Source organism: Mus pahari, chromosome 19 (assembly GCF_900095145.1).
Source record: "Mus pahari chromosome 19, PAHARI_EIJ_v1.1, whole genome shotgun sequence".
Lineage (NCBI taxonomy): Eukaryota > Metazoa > Chordata > Mammalia > Rodentia > Muridae > Mus > Mus pahari.
Window position 1 is genome coordinate 52,581,005 of NC_034608.1, and position 22,836 is coordinate 52,603,840.

The following is a 22,836-nucleotide window of genomic DNA, read 5'->3' on the forward strand; positions in this document are numbered from 1 at the left end:
CTAAGACAAGCCAGGTACTTTACTAACTATGGCACAAAACATTTCACCTCACAATACTGAATACAAAACAAATGTTTACCATGAGCTGTACATCAATTTCAACAATGGTGAGGGAAGCCAAGGAACAAATCTCCAGAAACTCCCATTGATTTGTAAGCTATAGCTCTCAAAAGTTCACTTGTATTTTCTACTGACACATTTTGGAGTCAGGATCTCATTATATGGCTCAGGGTGGCTTCAGATTCGCCTATGCCTTAACTCTTAAGGATTGAAATTACACATCTGTGCTAACAGGCTAGCTTTTCTAACTTTTCATTAGTTTCATCAATAATTAGGCTTAAAAAAAAAAATTATATATACAATATTCTGCTTGCATGCCAGAAGAGGCCAGCAGTCTCATTGTAGGGGGTTGGGAGCCACTATGTGGTTGCTGGAAAGTGAACTCAGGGCCTCTCAAAGAACACCCAGCATTCTTAACTTCGGAGCCATCTCTCCAGCCCAGTAATTTAAATTTAGTTATTTTATGTTTATGAATGTTTGCCTGTTGGATTCTTTGAAACTTACAGATGGTTGTGAGCCACCATGTGGGTTCTGGGAATTGAACTTGGATCTTCTATAAGAGAAGCAAGAACTTTTTTAACCACTGGGCCATCCTGCCAGCCTCCAGTAACTAGATTTTTAACTAAATTCTATGACCTATTACAAGGTTTCCAGTTATAGTATGAAACTGGTCCCAGTTCTTTATTAATTTTGCTTGTTTTAGACACATATGCGTGTGTGAAGATGTGGGTGCAATTCCAGCGGTGTGCATGCTGAGGATCAGGGGGACATCTTTGAGTTGATTCTCTTAGTCTATCATATGTGTTCTGGGGATCAAACTGGGGGTCATGTGTGTTCAGGGCTGTCAAAGTAGGCACCTTTAGAAACAACTACCAGGCTTGAATATAGGATATACGCAGATATGCCAAAAACGTTCCAAGAAGAAACACCTGAATTTGCTGCTCAGCAAGCACTTTGGTGAGCAGACAACAGTAAGTGATGCAGGGGGGACAGCTGCTGTCCAGAGGGGTGATGCAGGGGACAGCTACTGTCACCTCCACCATCTCAGATCTTGGTTTCTTTGCAGCTCATGCTGGCTGAGCAACTTACTCATGCGCTATGTAGCAAGGCCCACTATGGCTGTGTCTATATCAACTTGCAGGCTTTTTTTTCCTTGTCTTTATTCCCTAAATGATACAACCATTTCTTTATAGTTTATTAAGTATAAGCTACCCAGAGATGGTTAAAATATATGGGAGAATGTATAGGTTTATAGAAACATTATGCCATTTGAACTACAGAACTTGAACACTTGCAGAATCTGGTACCCACACACAGCATTCTTGGAACAAACCCCTCACTTCTCTTACAAACGTACAAAATTAAAAGGACCACATTTTACTTAAAATTCAATGGGCAAACACTACCTTTCAATCCTTTCCACATTTTCAAAAAATGTATTTAATTTAATGGTGGTAATGTAGAAATTCATTTTAAATTTCAATATCAATAAGACATGACATTTAAAGAATGTACTGATAAAACTTCCATCTTAAAAGCAGTGGAACACATCTTGGACACCTTATATTATAAAATTCAGTTCTAAGCAGGGAGTGGTTACTGTGTGTAACAAATACTGCTCATATCAAAAGTGCTGGTGACAAAGAAATTGGTGTGTCCTCCCACAAAATGACTGCACACATACCCATCTATCTGTAACTGTGGTAAGATCTTGAAGGTTTAAGGTGCTTGAAGGTTGCATTAGTTCAGATTCATTCGCCTGCTACTTTTGTAGCAACTGATCAGACAAAACTGCAGTTACTTTCTACTATGTGGCATCTGTGGAGCTGGAGCGCCCTCTACTGGTAAGGACGAGGACACACTCATCAGTTGTCCTCCAAGTATTTTTTCATTGATTCGAAGTTCACATCCATCCTGAAGCATCCGAACTGCTATTCTAGCAATGTTCTTAGAGTCATCGAGACCGCTGTGAGGCCGCCCATCATAATCCATTCCTAATTTTTCAAGCATTATTGTTAGTTTGGTCTGGCTTCTGGGAACCTGGAAAATAAAGAACCAAGTAAGTAATTAAGAACTCTGCACAACACAAAAACTTAAAAGACAGCAATTATGAATATGTTCAAGGACCTTAACAAGGATATGAATAAATGCCTGAATGAAGATGAGGAAACCACCAACATTTGAGTGTATTTAATTTAAACCACTATTAAATTAAACTGCCAGGTGTGGTGGAACATGCCTGTAATCCTAGCATTCTAGAGGCAGAGGCGCAGAGGCAGAGAGGCAGAGAGGCAGAGAGGCAGAGAGGCAGAGGCAGGCAGATCTGTCTCTTTGAGTTTGAGGTCGGCCTGGTCTATATAGCCAGTTCCTGTGATCCTGACTCTAAAAGATCAAAGGGGGTACATTTTTTAAAAAGAAAAGTTCAGTAAGTCAAAATTAAAACGAAATGGCAGAGAAGCTTTCAGATCACAAAGTCACAGTAGAAAAAAAATGAAAGAAAACATTTTAGAAAACAAACAAAAACTCAAGACTCAAAAAAAAAATAAATAAAAATAAAATAAAATCCAGGAAATCTGGGATGGGAGACTATGAAAAGACCAAACCTACAAATAATAGGTACAAAGAAAGGAGAAGAAACCTAGGTCATAGGCACAGAAAATATTATTAACAAAATCATAAAAGAAAATTTCCTAATTCTAAAGAGATGCCAGCAAAGTTCATTCAGAACACCAAATACACAGGCCCAGAAAAGAAACTCCCCATGGCACTTCAATAATCACAACACTTAAATAAAACAAAGGATATTAAAAGCTGCAGGGGAATGAGACCAACTCACATATAAAGGCTGACCACTAGCAGAGCATCTGACTTCTTAATGGAGACTCTGAAAGCCAGAGGGCTTGGCCTGAGGTACAAGCATTGTAGAGAGACCACAGGCACCAGCGAAGACTACCACACCCAGCTAATTGTGATTGTAACCAGAGGAGAAAGGAACACATTTTACAGACACTAGCACATAGGTGTGGGTGGAGTGCCCTTGGGCTAGAGAGCAGGATGTTGAGCTTCCAGTCCCGACTGAGGTATTGATGGGAATGAGTTAAAAATGGGGAATGAGTTAAAAATGGGTGGTACTGAGAAGGTGTGCCCACAATGTGGAAAAGGGAGGCATTTCCATGCCATGGAACAGGGAGGCAAGCTAAGACTGAATCAATTCTCAGTGGTCTGGGCAGACAAGTCAGGCTGCTGGCTTCTCTTACAAGAACAAAGGCATCACCCAGGGAAGAGGAATACTTCACTGCTTTTCTGCTTGCTCGGCTGTCATCAGAGAAGCCTCTTACAGCAGATGGGACTAACAGAGAGAGACACATGTCTAGTCACATCTGCAGAGTGAGACCTTGGAGCATTCAGTCCTAAATGGCACGTTTTCACCCCCCGCCCATGGGTTTCAGGGGTCTATGCAGAGGAGAGGAAGAGTCAGAAGAGAGAGATGATTCTAAGGACTGTGAACTCAAAGGCTGTAGTGGCATGCACAGGGCCTGTGAAAGGTTCAAGTGAGACGGGGTCCCAGTGTTGAGCATAAAGTGGACACATGTTTCCACCCCTAACCAAAACACTATCTGTAACTGATACCCACTGGCAACAAAAAAATTAAATTTTCTCCAATGGCATCTCACTGGGTATATTAACCACACCCCAGGAGTAATTGGCCAACACAAGAAAGTTCCATAGTATTTTTGTACATTTTGTCTCATTTTGCTTTGGGGTATATTTATGGTCTTATCGGTCATTTGCTTGTATGTATACTTTGGTTTCCATTTTTGTGAGTTTGTGTGTGGAGGTGTGTGTGCATATGCGCATGTATTTTAAAAAGTAAAGACATAGAGTTGGGTGGATGGGGAAGATCAGGGAGGAGTTGAGAAAGAAAAATTGTGACCAGAATATATTTATGAAATTTTTTTAATTAAAAAATAGAAATTGATTTAAAAATGATTAAATTAGGCTTTATTAGTAGAGCTCAACTTTCCACAGACTTGGGGGACTGAAGGGGAAACTTGAGGTTTCTTTGGAAAGTCAGTAATGTCAAATGATGCTTTGCTGGGCACATAGGATGTTTTGCTATAGCAAACATGCCCCAGAGAGTGGGAGTCAGAAATCTAGTTTGTCTGGCGCTGCCTTGCTAGCTTCACTGACACATGTAGGTATTGGTTTGTCTTACACTGCATCGCTGAGCTTCACCTGTGGTGACTTTATAGAGAGAAACTCACTGAAGAACATTTTGTGAGGCTCCTGTGGCTTCTTGCCACTTCTGAGCACTCAGGCCAGTTGGTGAGCCTTGTGGTTTCTTCTGGATGGAACTGTCCTTGCTGGCTCCTGTGTGGTGTCTGCCAAGTGAACTAGACTGCAGCTGCTGATTCGTGTTTGGTGTTTGCTGGCGGACTGGACTGAAAACAACAAAGACTGAAAATCGCCCAAAGAGCTATTTCTAAAGGTCCACTTCCCCCGCCCCCATCCTAATAACCTTTCTTTTCCACTACCTCTAGTGGATGGTGGGCTAGAGGAGAGAACTCTAATTAAAGTTGGCTGTGAAAAATTTATGCCTATAGGATATGCTCCTTCAAAACCTAGTGAACTGATTCATACTTAAATTTATATATCTGGGTATATGTGTATGAGGAAATTCTAGTTGTCTGTTCTATTTCTTTCTAGAAAAGACCAATTTATACAATTTTTCCAAACCAACTAATTGTACAGAAGAAATAAAACACAGTACATAATCAGGAGAGCTATCTCATCCTTTAATGCAAACCCCCAGCATTTTAATGGAGATAGAGGCCCATAAAAGACACATTTATAGAATTTTATAGAAGTCAGCCTACATTTGAGCACATGCAAGAGAAGAAACTGGGAAGGTTTCCCCTAATCATATACAGGATTGTGCCTGTGTTTCTATTCTTATTATTTCAGCTTATTACTTTTAAGCCAGTTGATTAATAATTTATAATGTCTACCTTGTAGTTTTTAACTTTATGACGAAGAAACAAAGAGATTAACACATTTTAACTGGCCATTTCTAACATAAGCACTTGAGAAAAGCTGGGTTAGAAGTAACGAGGCAGGAGGTGAAACAGCTACAGGTGATGAGCTGCTGCCAGTTTTCTGATTCAGAACAGTGAAGAAGAGCAAGTGAAGACGGTGCAGAAACAAGACTCAGTGCGTGGCTCTAAGGCTGGAGCTGAGTCAGTGCTCAGAGTTTTCCTTTCAGATAGGTTTGGAATTTTGTGTAACACTTTTAAAAAGTTGTTTTTTTTTTTAATTCCCAAAACATGTGACAAGAAAAATCTACAAAAACTGAAACATTATAAAATATAATCAAAAGACTAGCATGGCATAACCAAACTGATAGCAAAAAGCTGGGACCTAATTTAAAAGAAAAAAGGATGGATAAACAACCAAGTGTCTGGCAATGACAATGGCAGCAAGGACCTGGGTGCGTCTGCTGTGAAGGAGGCAGCGTGGACAAAGCCTCTGGAAACCAGCAAGACAGTGAGTGGGCACATACCCGGGGCCATCAGCTCCACGCCCAGGTTTACACCCCCAAGTGAGTATATCAAGGCACCAGAAGATGTATTAAGAATGTTTACAGTAGCACTGTTCAGAATAATACTAAACTAAAAAACAAAATAAAACAACAAAAAGAAACCATTTCCCCTGACCTGCTAAATGTAATTTTCAATAAAATTTTTTTAAAAAGTATCCTTAAAAAAAAAAAAATCATATTACATTAGTACATGCTTTATCAAAAGATTTTACAAAAGGAGAAAGATAATGACAAAGAATCAGAGGCATGACAGAAAGCAAAGCAACCAGGGGATTTTGAGAAAACTGAAGAATAAACAAGTTAAAATGACAGGATTAACGGCTCCAAGACAGTAATCCTGAAAGCCAGCCACAGACTGTTCTGAGCACTGAGAAGCTAACAGTTTGACTGCTAAGTAACAGAGATTTCCAACCAGCCAGGGGCGGTGGCACAGGCCTACAACCTCAGCACTCTGCAGGAGCTACCCGCTGAGCCCCTGCTTCCACTACACACTAGAGCAGGAGGAGGAGGTTTCCTGAGTAGTCTCCATAGTCACGGCTGCACACACTGAGCAATGACTCAATTATAAACGTGCAGGGTGGGAAGGGCATTTAGAGGTAGGAGACTTAACAGAGCTTAGCCAGCCTTCACTGTAGGGATCCAACAGGGATGCCACAAGGAAACCTCAAGTACAGCACAAGCGTAAGCACGCAAGGGTAAAACATGTGAAGAGACCCCTTCTTAAAGGTGAGAGAATTTGTGTGAGAACAAGAACCAGTTCTGATGAGGACCATGACTGGAAACACACATTTCTCTACGTCTTTAAATATTAGTTTAAAATTTATACTACTTATACATGTTAACTTTGATCAAAATAAAGTAAAATTAAAAAGACAGCTTAGGCATATAGTGCTTACCCAGCAAACATAACACACTAGGTTCAAGATCTAGTACCACAAAAAAGCAAAAACAAATTAAAATCCAATAGCACTTGTCCCAGAAGCAATCCACTTATGAGTCTGTCTGTTAAAGGGTAATGCATTACATGAGAATAAAAAAGGTGGGTAGAGGAGCTACGGGGTGCTAATCTGAACACAGCCGAGATTCTAAAAGATAACAATTAGATAGCTTTGTTTTTCCTGTGGGGGAAAAACTTCTAAAATGATTACATAGGATGGAGGGATGGCTCGGCTGTTAAGAGCTGTTCTTGTTGCTCTTGCAGAGAGCACCCTGGCTGGGTTCCTGGGACCCATATGGTGGTTCTCAACCATCTTTAACTCAAGCTGCAGAGGATCTGACACCATCTTCTCCTCCCTGGACATCAGGTATGCTATCGTCCATATACATATACACAGGCAAAACACTTGGACACATAAATTTAAAGACCTAAAAAAATTTAATACCCATATAAAATCACAGCTGATATGTAAAATAGAGCAAACATAACTAATAAAAAAGGAATTTTTACCTTATAAAAGTTTCCGTATGACTTCCGAATATTGATCCACTTTTTAGCAAAGGAAGGGTATTTGAGTCTGCTGAGCTGGCACTGGATGTTTAAGAACTTACTCATATCCCAGGAACTTATAAAAAAGAAAAAAGTGTATAAAGTAAACGCTATACTATTACTACAAACAATACTTTAAACTGTTCTACCTGTGTTTTACTTACATCAACTTTCTCATACTCACAGAAAATACCAAGCTTAGAAAAGTAACCTTGATTCCTAGGAAATAAAGCAGTATTTTCTTCACAAACTTTTCTTACTAAGCTCATCTTGATAGCTTTTGTGGTTCTGATTCTTGGACAAACTTCCACCTTTCTGAGTTTTTCTATGTAACTGATAGGCTCACATGTTATAACAAATTTCAAAGACAAATTTTAAGGGTTAAATATAACCTGGCCTGCTGTTTATTTCTCCGCTGCTTGCTTACTGGTTAGTGTCAGGGCTACAAGGCACAGTACACACTCCTTAATCCTGGCACTTCGAAGGCTGTGGCGCAGACCAGTCAGAGCTATGTCACATAGTGAGATCTTGTCTCCAAACAAAGGCCAACCAGGCTGAGTGGACCACGTAGAAGCTGAGTTCATTTGAATGTGGCCTTTTTTGGGCAAAGTTAAACCAGCAGCAATTAGAACCTTCAGTGGGAAATTTTACAAGCCCTCAACTCGGTTACTATAAAAATAATAATAATAAAAAATATATATATATACATACACACACATATATATGTGTGTATATTTATTTATATGCATATATATATATATTTATATATAGTATTTATTATAAATAAAATACCACAAATGCCCTAGGATCCTACCGCTTCTGTGTACTTTTAACAGCCTCTACTGAAACCCATCATCACTAACTCTGAGCAGAAAACTTGAGCTACCTTAATTATTTCTGGTGGCACCAACCACCTTTTTTGCTACTGTTCTAATAAAAACAAAATCAAACCAAAACAAAACACCATACTAATTTTGAATGATCCATGCCAGAATTTGTTATTTTAAAAAAATCGCCCTGCTTTGTAATATGATAGAAATGACAGTCAATGTTAACAGGAACACTGCTCATGTTTAAAATCAGTAAGATTTCTACAGAGCCCTGCTGACATCCAGATTTCTAAAAGCAATGGTAATGTGGTAAGTTCCATGCGCACCTCCTGTCGGTGAAGACCTCCAAGGCTGCGTGAGCAGCATCCTAACAGGGAGCACACTCCGCGGCACGACAGAGACCACAACAGAAGCTGCTCGAGCCTCTTTCCTTTACCTGTAGTGGTGCTGAGCTACAGTGACCTGCTACAGTGTCTACAATGTCTATAACCCTTCTTTCAACCCTTCCGATTTTCCTAGACTTTCATTTCTCTCTCTCTCTTCAGGGAGGAGCCACAAGTCGAGTTTTGAGACAGGGTCTCAAACTATAGTCCAGGCTTGCCTTGAATTCATGATGTGGGCTGACCTTGAATCCCTGATCCTCCTGCCTCTAACTCCCAAGTGGGTGACTACAGGTGAGCACCCCAACCCCCAGCTCTCATTTCTCTTTTCATTTAACAGGTAACTCTGGACTTGGAAGATAACGGGGTGACAAAGGAAATGCTCTAAAAGGACAACATCCTATAAAAAGAGCACACATCAGACGGTCAGCATGGCAGACATCCCGACAGCTGTGAGGTGTAGAAGGAGCTGTGGCAAGGGTAGACCCGAAGGAATAGGTGGTAAGGCAGACAATCTCCTAGAAGGAAGAAAACATGAACCAGGCAGAGAACGGGCAAACCCTCAGTGAGTGGGCAGCCTGAAAAATGGTGGGTGAGGCAGATGTGTGTGGACTGTGTGGTGTGAGAGGACACCAAGCTGTAGGCCTGTGAGCAAGCAAACGTCAGGATGGACAGAGGGACACGGACAAGCTGTTTCAGCAGTACTTGTTTGAGCAGTACCATCCTGGGGGGTCTAGCTATAGACCTGATGTGTTGGTGGCTTTTCTTCCTTTCCTCCATTCTGAGAATTCAACTTTAACTAGGGAAAGAATGTGAGATGAAAACACTCTTTCTGTAGAGTGACTCCTGGAGACTTTAATAAGTAACAGTCCATGGACATTCTAATAGTTAGATGAACTAAGAGCCTCTTTTAGTTAAAAGGGATTTGAAGTATTTTCCTACTTACCCGTCTGTTAATATGCAGTACTTGTACTTAGTTCCCAACTCCTTTGATTTCATCCACTCAATCACTTTTTTCAGGACCTGAGGGAAAGCATCAGCTCTGTCTACCTGATCCTGAGGACACAAAAGGAGAAAGAGGTTGGTGTAGTTACTGCTTGTAGCCTGCAGCACAGGCACACATCAACAGGAGGGAAGCCAACAGCATATGAATGGTTATACTTCCTGTGATTTTCACGACTAAGACCTACTTAGCACCCAAATGCTCACCCAAGACAGGAAGAAATCATTTATACCCAAGAAGTAGGGACTGCTTTCAACTGAGTGTACAATTCTCCCAAAATTAAGATTCAAGATTGTCCTGGTCTTGAACTTCACACAGGTGACCTAGAGTCACCTGGGAGGAGTGAATCTCAAGAGAAGAACTGCATGGATGAGACCGGCCTGTGGGCAGCCCCAGTGGGAAGTCTGGACTGCTGAAGCAGAGGGCAGGTAGCTAGAGATCTGCTGAGTAAAAAAGCCTGTGGAGCTGGAGCCAGAGAGCAAGCCTGCTGGTGAGGCAGTCAGCAATCCCTTCAGTCTCTACTTCCATCTTGTCCCTGATTTCCATCAATGATGGACTCAAAGTCCTTTCCTCCCAAACTGCTTTTGGTTGTGCTTTTATATCACAGCTATAGAAAGCAAACTAGAGCTGGGCGTGGTGGCACATGCCTTTAATCCCAGCACTCGAGAGGCAGAGGCAGGCGCATTTCTGAGTTCGAGGCCAGCCTGGTCTACAAAGTGAGTTCCAGGACAGCCAGGACTACACAGAGAAACAAACCCTGTCTCGAAAAAAAAAAAAAAAAAAAAAAAAAAAAAAAAAACAACAACAACAAAAAACAAAAAAACAAAAAGAAAGCAAACTAGAACAAAAAACAAAAACCAACCCTAGTGGTTCTTTATGATTAACTGATCCTTTAGACAATGGTCAAATATTCCATCTAACCTATGACCCCTCCATGTCAAAGCTCACCTTCTCCACACTACATTATACTACAGCATGTGTGGCACACTGTACCACACTGCCACAGGGTTGGACTTTGTAAAACATCAGTTTGACGTATTACAGGTCTCTTATACTTGCTTCTAGGATCATAGAACCTTTTATGATTTGCTTGCCTCTGCTCAGCTCAAACACTGTCTCAAGAGCCCATAGACCTGAGCCATCCTGAACTACACTGAGCTCTGCCACAACACACTTAAAATGCTCAAGCCTTCCTTTCTGCCCACTTGCCTATCATGATCAGTCCAAGTTCATCAACATAAAGACGCTTCTCAGGGCAGTCCTCCCTTCCAACACAATGTAAGTTCTCTAATAAAATACTAACTTGTCATTCTTCCTATGCAAACCGTGACCACTGGTTTACTCTGTCTGATCCTGACTGATAGGCAACTGAAGCAGAAACTGACCATACCTGACATATACATAAAGTGGGAGGCAGGGAACAAACTAATAAAAGAACCAAATAAATTAACAAAGCCCACACTGAAACTTTAAATCCAGAGATCGACTAACAAAGGTGTGGAGTCAAGACTGTAACAGACCTGTTCTAAAGCCTATCTCGGTGCAGCACAGTGACACTAACCTTACTAATGCTCCATTTACAACAGAAACCTTGTCTGCATCATCACAACTCTGAGGGGTGGGTGACTGTAGAGCTGACTCGTTGGCATTAACTTTTGTTTCTGAGGTGAGTCTGCCAGTACTGCCCAGGCTTGGTCTCAAATATTTAACCTCTAGCCTAGAACTGCGGCCCCTACTCCCTTAGCATGTAAGACTATGGCATTTACCAGCTCTAAGGCTTTTTGTTAAAAAATTTTCTTTTATCATTATTATATTACTATAACATAATTTACTGCTTTTTAAATTCTTTTTAAAATTTGTATGTATGAATAATCTGCTTTCATGTGTACTATGTGCATATTTCGTGCCTATGGAGGGCAGAACAGGGCACTGGATCCTGGGTCTGGATTGTGAGCCACTGTATGGGTGCTGGGAATCAAACCCAGACATTCTCTGGAAGAAGAGCCAGTGCTCTTAGTCACTGAACCATCTCTTTTTGCTGTTGTTATTTTAATTACAGTATGAAAGACTTTTACAAAATCAGGAAAATAGCACATTAAATTGTTTATACTATCTATGAAGGAAACCACTGATTTAAAAATTTCAAGTTCAAAATAAGCACAATCAACAGAGATGAAGAGAGAATAATCACCTGAGAGATGCCAGTGAGACCAACGCAGAACTCTGAGAGCCGAGTGTTGACCTCTGGCCTCACATACTGCTGAAACGTATCCTCCTGCAGGGACGACATAGGGAATGTGATTCACCTCACTACAGTACATGACATGCACACTCAACAAATCCAGCCACAGATGAATTGCACCTATTCCAGACGGATCATTTCAGAGATCCTAAGGAGACTCTCCTCGATCCCCCAAGAAAAATCCTTCTGATATTTAAATGTAAAGACACAGCTTATTTTGGGTTTTAAAGACATCAAGTTAGCAGGTGTCTGAAAGCACACCTTCAAACTACAGCTCAGGTAAATATTTTCTTTGCCTATAAAATACTGGTCACCTTGTCTATTTTAAGACAATTAAGCCTGTTGACACAGCTGGTACTTTACAATAATGGGTTGTAAAAACAATACATCCTTCAGAAAAAATAAGGTTTCAATGGTAGGAAATCAGCTCTTGTTCATTCCATAAAAGCATTCAATAAAACTAAACTCTGAAACTTATAAGACACCAATTGTGTAGCATTCCTCAAGTTTTTTTGTTGGTTTCCAAGTTATATGCTCCCAACTCTAAGACTGTAGCAGGCTTTGAGAGAGCTTCTTTTTCCTCCTGCTGGACACTACCTCAAACTACTGGGTTCGTTTTTGAAAATTAAGACCAATTTCAAAGCCTGAAGATTTAAAGATGGCAACTGTTAATCTCAACTATATACAAATAAAAAGAATAATTTTTTATAGAAAAAAGTTTTAAAAAATTTATTCTCTTCTTCCTGTGTGTATGTATGTGTATATAAATACACCTACGCACAAGTGCCTATGGAAGCCAGAAGAGGGCATTGAATCTCCTGGATCTCTTAGAGCTGGAACTACAGTAAGTTGTGAGGCTACCGATAAGCGTCCTGGAAACCAAACAGCAGTATGCACTCTAACTGCTGAGCCACCTCTCCAGTCCCCAAAGGTTTAAACATTAAGAATGGCAAAGGTACATACTTTCTCAGAACAAATTGTTTTTTAAATTGTGTGTGTGTTTGTGTGCGTGTGTGCGTGTATTTTTAATTTCTATGTGTACTTTGTCTGCATGCATGTCACCCAGAAGAGAGTGTTGTATTCTCTGAAACTGGTTTCAAACAGTTGACAGCTACCATGTGGATACTAGGAAGAGAATCTGGATTTTTTTTTTTTTTTTTGAAGAATAGCCAGTGTTCTTAACCACTGAGTCATCTCACCAGGAATAAGAACAAATTCTTATTACACACCGATCTTACCACACAACAATCTGTTAAGCAGATGTTTAATGAGAACCGTAAAAGTAAAAAACTTTAAAGAACATTTTAATTTCGAAAGTTAAATAAATGCTTTTCATTTACTAGTTTTTTTTTTCCCAGCAAGAATTTTACTTAGTTGGATGTTATAAATATACAGAGTCTATAAAAGTCCTTGTGAGGTATCAATATATTGTTTATAATTATTATTTGGGGAGTATATTTTGTTTGAGGCAAAGGTCTCACTACGTAGCCTTGGCTGGCCTACAGCTCACTATGTAGACCAGGTTAGCTTTATTTGACTCTGGCCCCAGTGCTGGGGTTAAGGGAGCATGCTCTCACACACCACTTATAATTTATGAAATTTTCAAACATCTTAAATTTATTTGTACACATACTCATGTATGATTACCAAGGCACAAATGTAAAGGTCAGAGGACAAGTGGGGCATTGTCATTTCTCTTCTACCATGCTCATTCCGGTCCTCGGGCTAGGCACAAGAACCCCTTGAGCAATCTTGCCAGTCCCATGGTTTATAACTTTTAAGTAAAAACTTTCCAAAGATGGAATTCCCTTTGGCATTACAACCAAGCACTAGGAAATACACTGTCACAAAGACGTCAAGTTTCCCAAGCCTGCGTGGTGGTGCCCACCTTTAGTCCCAGCATGTTGGAGACAGAGGCAAGGGCCAGGGGTGGCAGATCACTTTCAATAAGCATATTACAGAGACCTATTTACTAATGGATCAAATACTAATCATTAAAAAATAAATAAAAATAAAAAAGAGTGGACCAAGGAATACAGATCACATACAGCGGCTCTGCAGGGGCATCCATACACTACCCTATTACACGAGATAGTCAGCTGGGCTTTACTTGAAGGTGAGCTCTAACACACTGGAGGATTTCTGGGGGGATGTGGTATGTGGATAAACAGCTGGAAAATGGTGGGCATTTTTGAGAAAACAGAATCAAGTTGGTATGGCTGGAATAGATTGAATTGAATAAAAAATAAACAAATACATAAAAATAGGAAGCAACCTGAGGTAAAAGGAGGCTAGATTAATACATGAAATACATTTTGTTTAGTTAATTTAAAGTTAAATCAGAAGTCATGGCAAAATTTTGAAGGGGTTCCTTGGGCCAACATGCTGAAGCTGGCTAGTAACAGGACAGAAAAACAGAATAACTAGATAAAGAATTACACAGAACCATACAGCCGACCTAGCCTGGAATAGGCAGGCAACAGAAACAATGAGAGATCCTACCTCAATGAAGTAGGAGAAAATTAACTCACCAAAGCTGTCCTCCGACCTTCACACAAGGGAGCATGCATGCACGCACGCGCACACACACACCCTTTATATACTTTAAAAAGGAGAGCACAGAATTTAAACTTAATTGAAATAAGTATAAGAGAATACAAGAAGAAAACAAAGACAGAAGCATATGTAACTTAAAGAGTTTCTCCAAAAAAGAAGGTAGCTGGCAATATCAAGGAATGAGGATTTCTTGTGGTGCGACAGCATGTAATGAGAATACATCTGGAAGCAATGTATCCTAATGCCTCAATGAAGGAAGAAAACTGCTAAATCAGTGTCCTGATCTGAGAGAAGAAATAAAATCTAAGGACTTGTGGTGGTTTGAATGCTGGGCACAGGGAGTACCACTATTAGGACGTGCAGCCATGTTGAAGAAAGTGTGTCACTGTGGGGGTGGGCTTTGCCACCCCCCTCCTAGCCATGTGGGAGACAGTCCTCTGTTTGCCTTCAGAAAAAGATGTAGAACTCTCAGCTCCTCCAGCAACATGCTTCCTGCCTTGATAGTAACGGACTGAACCTCTGAACCTGTTAAGCCAGCCCCAATTATCCTTACTAAGAGTTGCCTCGGTCATGGTGTCTCTTCTCAGCAATGGAAACCCTAAGACAACCCAAGGCATCTGCCTTCACAGCTGCCATTTCCCCTTTGACCACTAATCCGTTTTGGGAAAGGCTGGATTACACAGGAGAGCATAGCTGAGAGGTTTTGAGCAGCCCTTTCTATCCTTGGTGAATAGACTGATGAGACACTGGGACATCTCCTCACTCAGAGTTTACAAGACAGGAGGCATTATTTTGAGGGATTCATTCTAGGAAGTCCTGAATTAAAAACGCGGTGCTGATAATTACCTGGGGTGCATACGTGTGGCTTCAGAATGCAGGCCTAGATGTTTTCCCTATGCCACCAGCAGTTACCTCTACAAATGGTCCTCCGCCCTCACTGTACATCAAAACCATCTAAGGAGCTTTAAGGAAGTATGTTGATGCCAAGGGCCTTCACAGAACTAGATTCTTAGCATCATGCACCAGGGTAGTTTTCCAGTTTCCTTGTCACTTCCCTGAGTAGACTGGTGTCTACTCAGGCATTATAAGTAACAGAAAAAGCAGCACAATTTTAGCTCATGGACAAGAAGAAAAACAGTTTCTAGAACTGCTGCTTCACTGTGCTTTTTCTATTAATCATGCCGATATGGAGCTCACAGCAATATGCAAAAGTGTCCTTTTGTAATTCTATTTCCAGCTAAGATGGCAAACAAGAGCTCCTGGCTTACTAATGAACACTAGAATAGTTGCCACTGTAACTGAGATGAAGACGCAACAAGTCACTCACGATTTCTAAGGTGTGTGTATTCAACAGAACAACAGGAAACTCAATGATTTCATGTAGAAAATCAGCTGGGTTCCCCTCTTCACAAGTAGCCTCAAAGTCAATAATACAAATGTAGTCATAGTAACTGTCCACAGTGGAGCTCTCTTTCAGCATCAACTTCTGCTTCTTGTAATAGTTTTTCAGTCTCTTCTTTAGAACATCCTTGACTCCTCTAGAAACATAAGATTAAGTAAATGTTACAGTCAAGAATCACAACTCCTACTTGCTGGCTCTAGCTTGCACTTGCAGCCACAGCAAAACTAACAAATGCTATCTAAAAAATACAAGAAAAGAACAAAAACCTCAATACTAAGTTAGCAAAGAACTAATGAAAACACAATGATTAATATAACAAAAATTTCCTTCACAAAAGAAAGGTGTTTTCTTCATTGTATCTAGTAATTCAAGTCATACCTTGAACCTGCACATAACACTGCCCTGTATGTTAAGACATACATGATATAAAAACTGAAGCTAACAGACAGGACAAGCTGGAATGTTGAGTAAGGGAAGTCAGGTAAATTGAACACACTGTACTCTTTCTTTTGGCACGCATGGGTTAGACGACTAAACAAAAACTCTTGAGGGTATGAAAGCATTATGCCCTCAAGTTGAATTATCTTAAGCTACTTCAAAAGTAACTGAGGATATACCACCCTAGAGCATTCTTTGAGAGAACACTAAGATACGCAGTCAGAGTATGAGTACAACCACTGAAGCAAGCACAAGAATACTACCTATGAAAACGATAATCAGCCAATGCCTGTTTTAAACATTTTTGTGATTTTTCTTTTTTTGAGACAGGGTCTTACTATGTAGCTCCGGCTGTCCTGGAACGATGTAGACCAGGCTGGCTTTGAAGTTGGAGATCATCTGCTTCTGCAGCCTCCTGAGTGCTGGGGTTAAAGGTGCAAGTCATCACGCCCAGTGCTTTAATGTTCTCTTCCCACAATATCAACCTAGGAAAGTCCCTCAACCCTTTTCACTTTAAGACGCTGAGTCACCTGTGAGCTGTGACTACTTTAAGTTACTTTCTGTTCATTTCTTTTCTCTCATCTTATTTATCTATTGTTTCTCTGAGGAAATGGCAGTGTAAACCTGATGGTGGCACAAACACTGACCTAGCTCCCTAGGGTCATATCTGCCCTGCTCCTCTGTATCCTAACAGTGTTTACCTGCTCTACCGGAACACTACTGTGAACCAGGGTGTCCCAATCTCTCGAGTATAGCTTCTCTTAGTGTTGTGGACTACAGCAGAGGCCACGCTTATCACAGCACACTGCTTCACCTCACGGAAGAACTGAGCACCAAACCTGGCAGTGGTGGTGCACTCCTTTGATCCCAGCACTTGGGAGGCAGAGGCAGGAGGACCTGATTTCTGTGAGTTCAAGACCAGCCTGGTCAACAAGAGTGTGTTCCAGTACAGCCAGGGCTAGACAGAGAAACCCTGTCTCAAAAACCAGCCAAACCAACCAACCAGCCAAACCAAAACACCAAACCAAAACAAAAAGAACTGAGCACTAATTCAATTTCCCGTGAAAGGCGACTTCAGTGGCCCCCTCAGTCACAAGGTAATGTGGACTTCAGCATAGAGTCCCCTCACTGTGCCTCACCTTACCATTTCAGGCTCACTGTGAAACACCTCTCCTCCCCACAGCATGCTGCTACACTGGAAGCTATGATTATATGGCACTATGTGCCGCAGTCTGAATTTGCAACATGCTTTCAAATTCTTTTAAGTTTGATTATACAATAAAGACAAGAACATGTGACAGAAAACACAAATCAAATAGAAATTACAAGGTCTTCTTGTTTGGTTTTTAATTTCTTTTTTTGTCAGAAACATGCTCCTTCCTTTTCCTATTTGGCATAATTTAAGAGTCTCATTGCTGAAGTCCTGGGCCACAGTGTTTTGCACCCTCAGCTGAACTTGGCCAGAACTCCAACACTCAAATACTACAACATCCAGGAGGCAGAGGAGGGCTGTGTAGCTCAGACTACACGTGTGTCAAAGGTAAACATTAAGGAACCATACTTGCCTTAACACAGAAATGACTACAGTTATACACTGATAGCACATCTCTAAAATATTCATAAACTCTGGCTCAAAAAGGTGTTTTGCTATCTAAATAAGAGTAACAGAGTTGCATGTCAAGACTCACACTAAAGAATATAAATTATAGCTGTAATTTGAATTATCTCATGGGAGGAAATGTTTACTTTTATTATTTTTTAGTGGTTTCTAAAACGAGCTACTTCTGTAGCTGGAAAGTGATTCTGGTTTTAAGAACTAGAGTATATTAACTGCTTCACGTAACAAGTTAGGTGTTAGTTTTAATTACCTTGTTTCAAGCTTAAATTCTGAAAGTTTAGCTCTGAGTTCCTCCTTACTCATCCGGTTGATACAACCATTTGTCATTGCGATCTCTTTGTAAACCGGGTCACTGAAGTCATTGCCATTGGAGGAAATGAACTTCGATCCATCTGTCTCTTTGCCATCAAGTCTGCATCGCTGCTTTTTCTATAAAGTAAGGGAGAGAGGTGAGTTATAATCAGTGCAAATACAGTTTTAAAGATGCCAACTCCTCATGCAACATGCAGTGAAAGGCTCCCCTTGGCGCCAGTGGAGGAGGAAGGGAAGATGAAAAGAGGTTTCCAATATAATTGGCCTCCCTCTATTCTGAGTCATGAGATTCCTCAGAGGCAATAAAGCCGAGTAAAAAGAGGACAGATATTAGCGTCAGAGCCATGTCGGTCCGGGTCCTCAGCTGGCCATTTACTAGCAGCACAGCCTTGGGCAATGACTAGCCACTGCTCTGCAGTTTCCTCACTACACACATGTAATTGTCCCATATGTGTTTGGTAATGGTGAACAGTATTTAGTTAGCATTTATCCTAAGCATGAGACTGTGTATACAGCAGGCTAACTACTAATAAACAGTGATTTTACTCATGATCAACAGACTACAAACAAGCCCTTTCACAAACAATATCCTAAACTCAGAAATAGGGTGTTTAAGTGACCTTTACATCATTGTGCATACAGGAATCAGTAACTTCCTGAGAACGTCTTAACCTAGTTTTACTTCACAAAGTTAACAGAACCTGCTCCAAATAAAAAGAAAGTAGATGTCACTCTGGAACTAAAACTTCCTAGCACTTAAAACAAACAAATGCATTCTGTTTTAAAGTTTGCAATTTAAGTCACTCATTGTATCATTTATTCAAATTTATAGTGTTCCTTTTCCGTCATGTGATTCCATTCTATATTCCTCATAGGCAGACCTAAACCACAAATATAGTAATTTCTAAGGAATTTTTAAAGTTAACTAAATGTCTATATGCAATGTTACAAATACAAGTGATGTCTTCAGAACTGTCAAAAAGTTTATTTACGAGCCGGAGAGATGGCTCAGTGGCTAAGAACACTGTCTATCCTTTTTCCAGAGGTCCTGAGTTCAATTCCTAGCAAACACATGATGTCTCCCAAGCATCCATCTGATGCCCTCTTCTGACATGCAGGTGTACATGCAGATAGAGTACTCATATACATATTTTAAAAGGTGTGTACCACTATACATAACTTGAAAAAGTTTATTTACTATTAATATATAATGTGTATTTACTGGGTCATAATTTACTACATCGTCCCCAAGCAGTTCCTAGTTTACGACTGATGTCAAAGGACCAAGGATTACCTCCCGCTCTTAGCTTTCGACTGCAGCAAATTTGCCAGCAGTGAACTGCTAGAAGCTGTGCCAAAGGACTCAATTCTCACTGCTATCCCCTTTGGGAACGGGGCCAATAATTTCACTGCATGAGTCGTTTATGAGTGAGCGGGAATAAGCTTGTCAAAAATACACGATACAAAAACGAAGTCCTTACTGTGTAAATCAGTACATGCTTAGATAAGTGTCTGTAAGATTACACTGCACTCTGGCCAAGTAACTAGTTTACAGGCATATTTAAATTTCTCCTCGGACATTACCAGGATAATTTATATTTAAAGTTACAATGAATTTTAAGCTCCGTTGTTATTCAGGGTACAAAACTGTCAACATTAACAGTTTAACCAAAATCAATGTCTCAGTTAACTTATACAAATTCTCTTTGAATAAATCCTAAGGAATTTATTCAAAGATACACTTGAACTCTTATTTAAAATCTATAGCTTTGAAAATCCACATAAACATGCCTATTCTAGATAAATGGCCATTTCTATAAATATTTACTTCTGATGCCAAGGTTCAACTCCAGCCTTGATTTAGTGAAAACTGTTACCTCCCAAATGTGAAGTACATGACAAGTTTAAAAAAAAAGTTTAAATAACCCAACAAAGGAACAGAAGGAACTCCACAACCCCACATGCACAACTATCTGCAAACACACACTTATTTACTAAATCAATGCCCAAGATTAACACTAGCACCCACTATCTCTAGATTCACACTCATGCCTCACATATAGGACTGGCCACAACATGGAAAGAAATACTTATTTTCATAGAGCCTTGACATTCTGTAATCTACATGTACCCAACTGAATATACATATGGTTTCTATTATTACAAAGAAGACATTCCTTTACATTATGGGAAAGGATCACGAACTTCACTAATGTGCAATACTATGGTTCTGAGTTCAATTCCCAGCAATCACATGATGTCTCATAAACATCTATCTGATACCCTCTTCTGGCATGCAGGTGTACATGCAGATAGCACTCATACAGACGTTTAAAAAAAGTGTGTTAGGAAAAGGGCTTTAGGGTGTGGAACTTGAAGGATGGGTTAGCACACTTTCCCGAACCAAATATGAGTATCTCAAAATATTGCTGCTCTTTTTCTATTGCGAAAGTGGCTTTATCTTCATCTTTGAAACCCCTTTTAAAATGAACACAATCTACTGTTTGTTTCAAAGTGTCAAAGTTTTATAATGTAACTAGGAAGTAACCACTTCTCACCAAAACCTGTTCCCACAATCTTGTAGTAAAAAAAAGATACACTATTTACAAAAAACCAAACCAAAACAAAAAAACACGCTTTTGCACACTGAAACAAAAATGTCCAAACATTAAAATGCCACTTCTTTCCTTCTGCTGGTTTACATCAACCACCAAAACTGGAGTTGGTGGAAATTTACTAGCTAAATCTCAAAAACAACAAAAAACTTTAACAAAGTAGTTTCGGAAAAAAAAAAAATCAATCTGTACAGATCCAGAACTTCAAAGCATTCTATCTCAAAGTTTCAGGACTCTGAAAGACAATGAAGTATATTTAACTTCTCTTAGAAAAAGCTCTTCAAATTAAAATTAGCTTTCGAACCAACTTAAGATGACGTTGTCGACAACGTATGTTAGAATGGAAGGGGCATCTTTCCAGAGAGGGCAGATGGAAGCGTCTTTTAGCCTTCCAAAGTACGAACCAACAAAGGGGAAAATCTGGAAAGACCCAGAGAAGCATGCTCGAGACAAGTGGAGCACAAGATCCTTATGTTAGAAAACACTCCACAATAAAAGAACACAAGGAAGCCAGAGTGGACAGTGAAGATGTGTGTATGAAATGAGCAGAGGGGCAAACCGGAGAAGGAACGGAGTGAGCAGCTCAAACTAGACACAGACCGGAAAAAAAGGATACTCGAGAGGCCTGACAGCTTAACCAGGAAGAACAAACTCTGCTCTTCTCCCAAGATCCATATGTAACCTCCTTTTCCGGTCTTCAGAGGCATCTAAGCACACACATGGCATCCACTTACAGACATTTTTAAAAATAACATTTAAAAGGCTATTCTGGCTATTGCACGCCTCTATGGAATACCCACCTTTTGACATTTTGGTTTTGAGCCTAGCCTTTCACGCCCAAGCCATCTATCTCTCTACCCTGCGAATGAATACCCTGTTAGTGCTTAACTCCTCTTACGAAAAAGCGACGGATTTTAGCATCTCGTTCGCAACCCGCGGCGCTAGCCAACACTAATTCATCAAGATGAAAAACAGAAGTCCGGGGATCGTCTCCTGTTCTTGCCCATGTCGTGAGGATGATGTCCCCGTCCGGGTAGCAAATCACTTAGAAAGCGGGTCGTGGCAGGGTTCTGAGCGAGTCAGTAGGGGACGGGGGAAGGGTCTGCTCGGGAACAGATGCACCTCGGGGTGCAGTGGGCCGTCTGGAGCTGGGAAGACACAGGCTGTCTGTCGGAGCACCCCGAAAGGCTTGCAACCGCATCTGGCGGTGAGGGTGGGCGCTGGAGGGAACCCAGCCAATCAGCGCCACGGGGCTGATGGCGCGGCCCTGCGCCCGCCCGCGCGCGCGCGCGCCGAACGTTTACGCGGAATTCTCACTCGGAACTTCCCGCCCGACCTCCTCCTCCCTCCCGAGGCCGACGATGCTCGCCCCGACTGGGACGGAGCAGGCGAGCGAGCGAGCGAGCGAGGCCGCCCCACCGCGCGCGAGCCCCCGACCTCACCTCCACGCTCAGCGACCGGGACTCCTCACACTCCGGCCGCGGCGTCTTCTGCTGCGCCGCGTCGCTGCCACGCTCCCGGCCCCGCTCGTCCTCCATGCCGCCTCTCGCGGGCCGCGGACGCTCGCTGTCGCTCCACCGAGCCCCGGAGAGAAGCCGTCTCGCTCTCGCTCTCTCTCTCTCTCTCTCTCTCTCCCTTGAAAAACTACCGCGCTTCCCGTTCCCGCGGCGGCCGCCACACAAACTCCGCCGGACGCCTCCTACTTCCGGGAGCGTGTGGCGTCGTCACGCCGCGCAGGCGCAGTGGGTGGGTCCCGCTTTTTTTTTTTCCCCGAGCGCGCGTGCGCAGTAGGACGGACCGCGGCGGGAGAGAGCCCGGGAGGCGAGCGCTTTGGGGGAAGTGGGCGTGGGTAGCCCGCGGGTTCGAAGATGGTGCTGCGCCTGTTGCCTGGGATACGCGTGTGAAGCTGCCCTAATTAGTGTTGGCTGCAGGTTCTAAGGGCCTTCCCCCAGTAATCCAGAAATCTATTTACTTTTTTCCCCCCTGCAGCAGAAGCTGCTTTGAGAACGGCCAGTGTAGTCTACGTATGTCCTTCTGCAGAGCCGTTCCTAGGGTCTAGATACCACCATACTTGAATATGGTTTTCTCTCAGCCAGTTGCACGCTGAAATCTACAGGATTGCATCCCTTGCCGCTGCTGTTTGGCATTTGGGAACGTTTTTTAAAAATCATTTCATTAGGGGAAATTTGTATTCGTCTCCACCCCACCTTGTGTTTATGGGTGTCTTACCTGCGAGCATGTCAGCACCGCGTGTGTGCAGTACCCCAGGGAGGCTGGAGAGAGCGTTGTCCCCGG

General features: G+C 41.6%; 1 protein-coding gene across 2 annotated transcripts; it reads right to left on the minus strand.

Annotated features, from left to right (window-relative positions):
- Positions 1-537: 537 nt before the first annotated feature.
- Eri1 (exoribonuclease 1) lies at positions 538-22,238 on the minus strand. Of its 2 annotated transcripts, none has more exons than XM_029532277.1 (7): positions 21,984-22,238; positions 17,865-18,043; positions 15,484-15,694; positions 11,550-11,633; positions 9,302-9,411; positions 7,107-7,221; positions 538-2,100 (listed from the first exon to the last, which is right to left on the minus strand). In XM_029532277.1, exons 1-7 carry the CDS (start codon positions 22,077-22,079, stop codon positions 1,858-1,860), a joined length of 1,038 nt encoding a protein of 345 aa, XP_029388137.1. In that variant the 5' UTR covers positions 22,080-22,238; the 3' UTR covers positions 538-1,857. The 2 variants fall into 2 exon arrangements, with proteins under 2 accessions (XP_029388137.1, XP_029388138.1); XM_029532278.1 differs by lacking the exon at positions 21,984-22,238 and adding an exon at positions 21,342-21,725.
- Between the last annotated feature and the right edge of the window lie 598 nt (positions 22,239-22,836).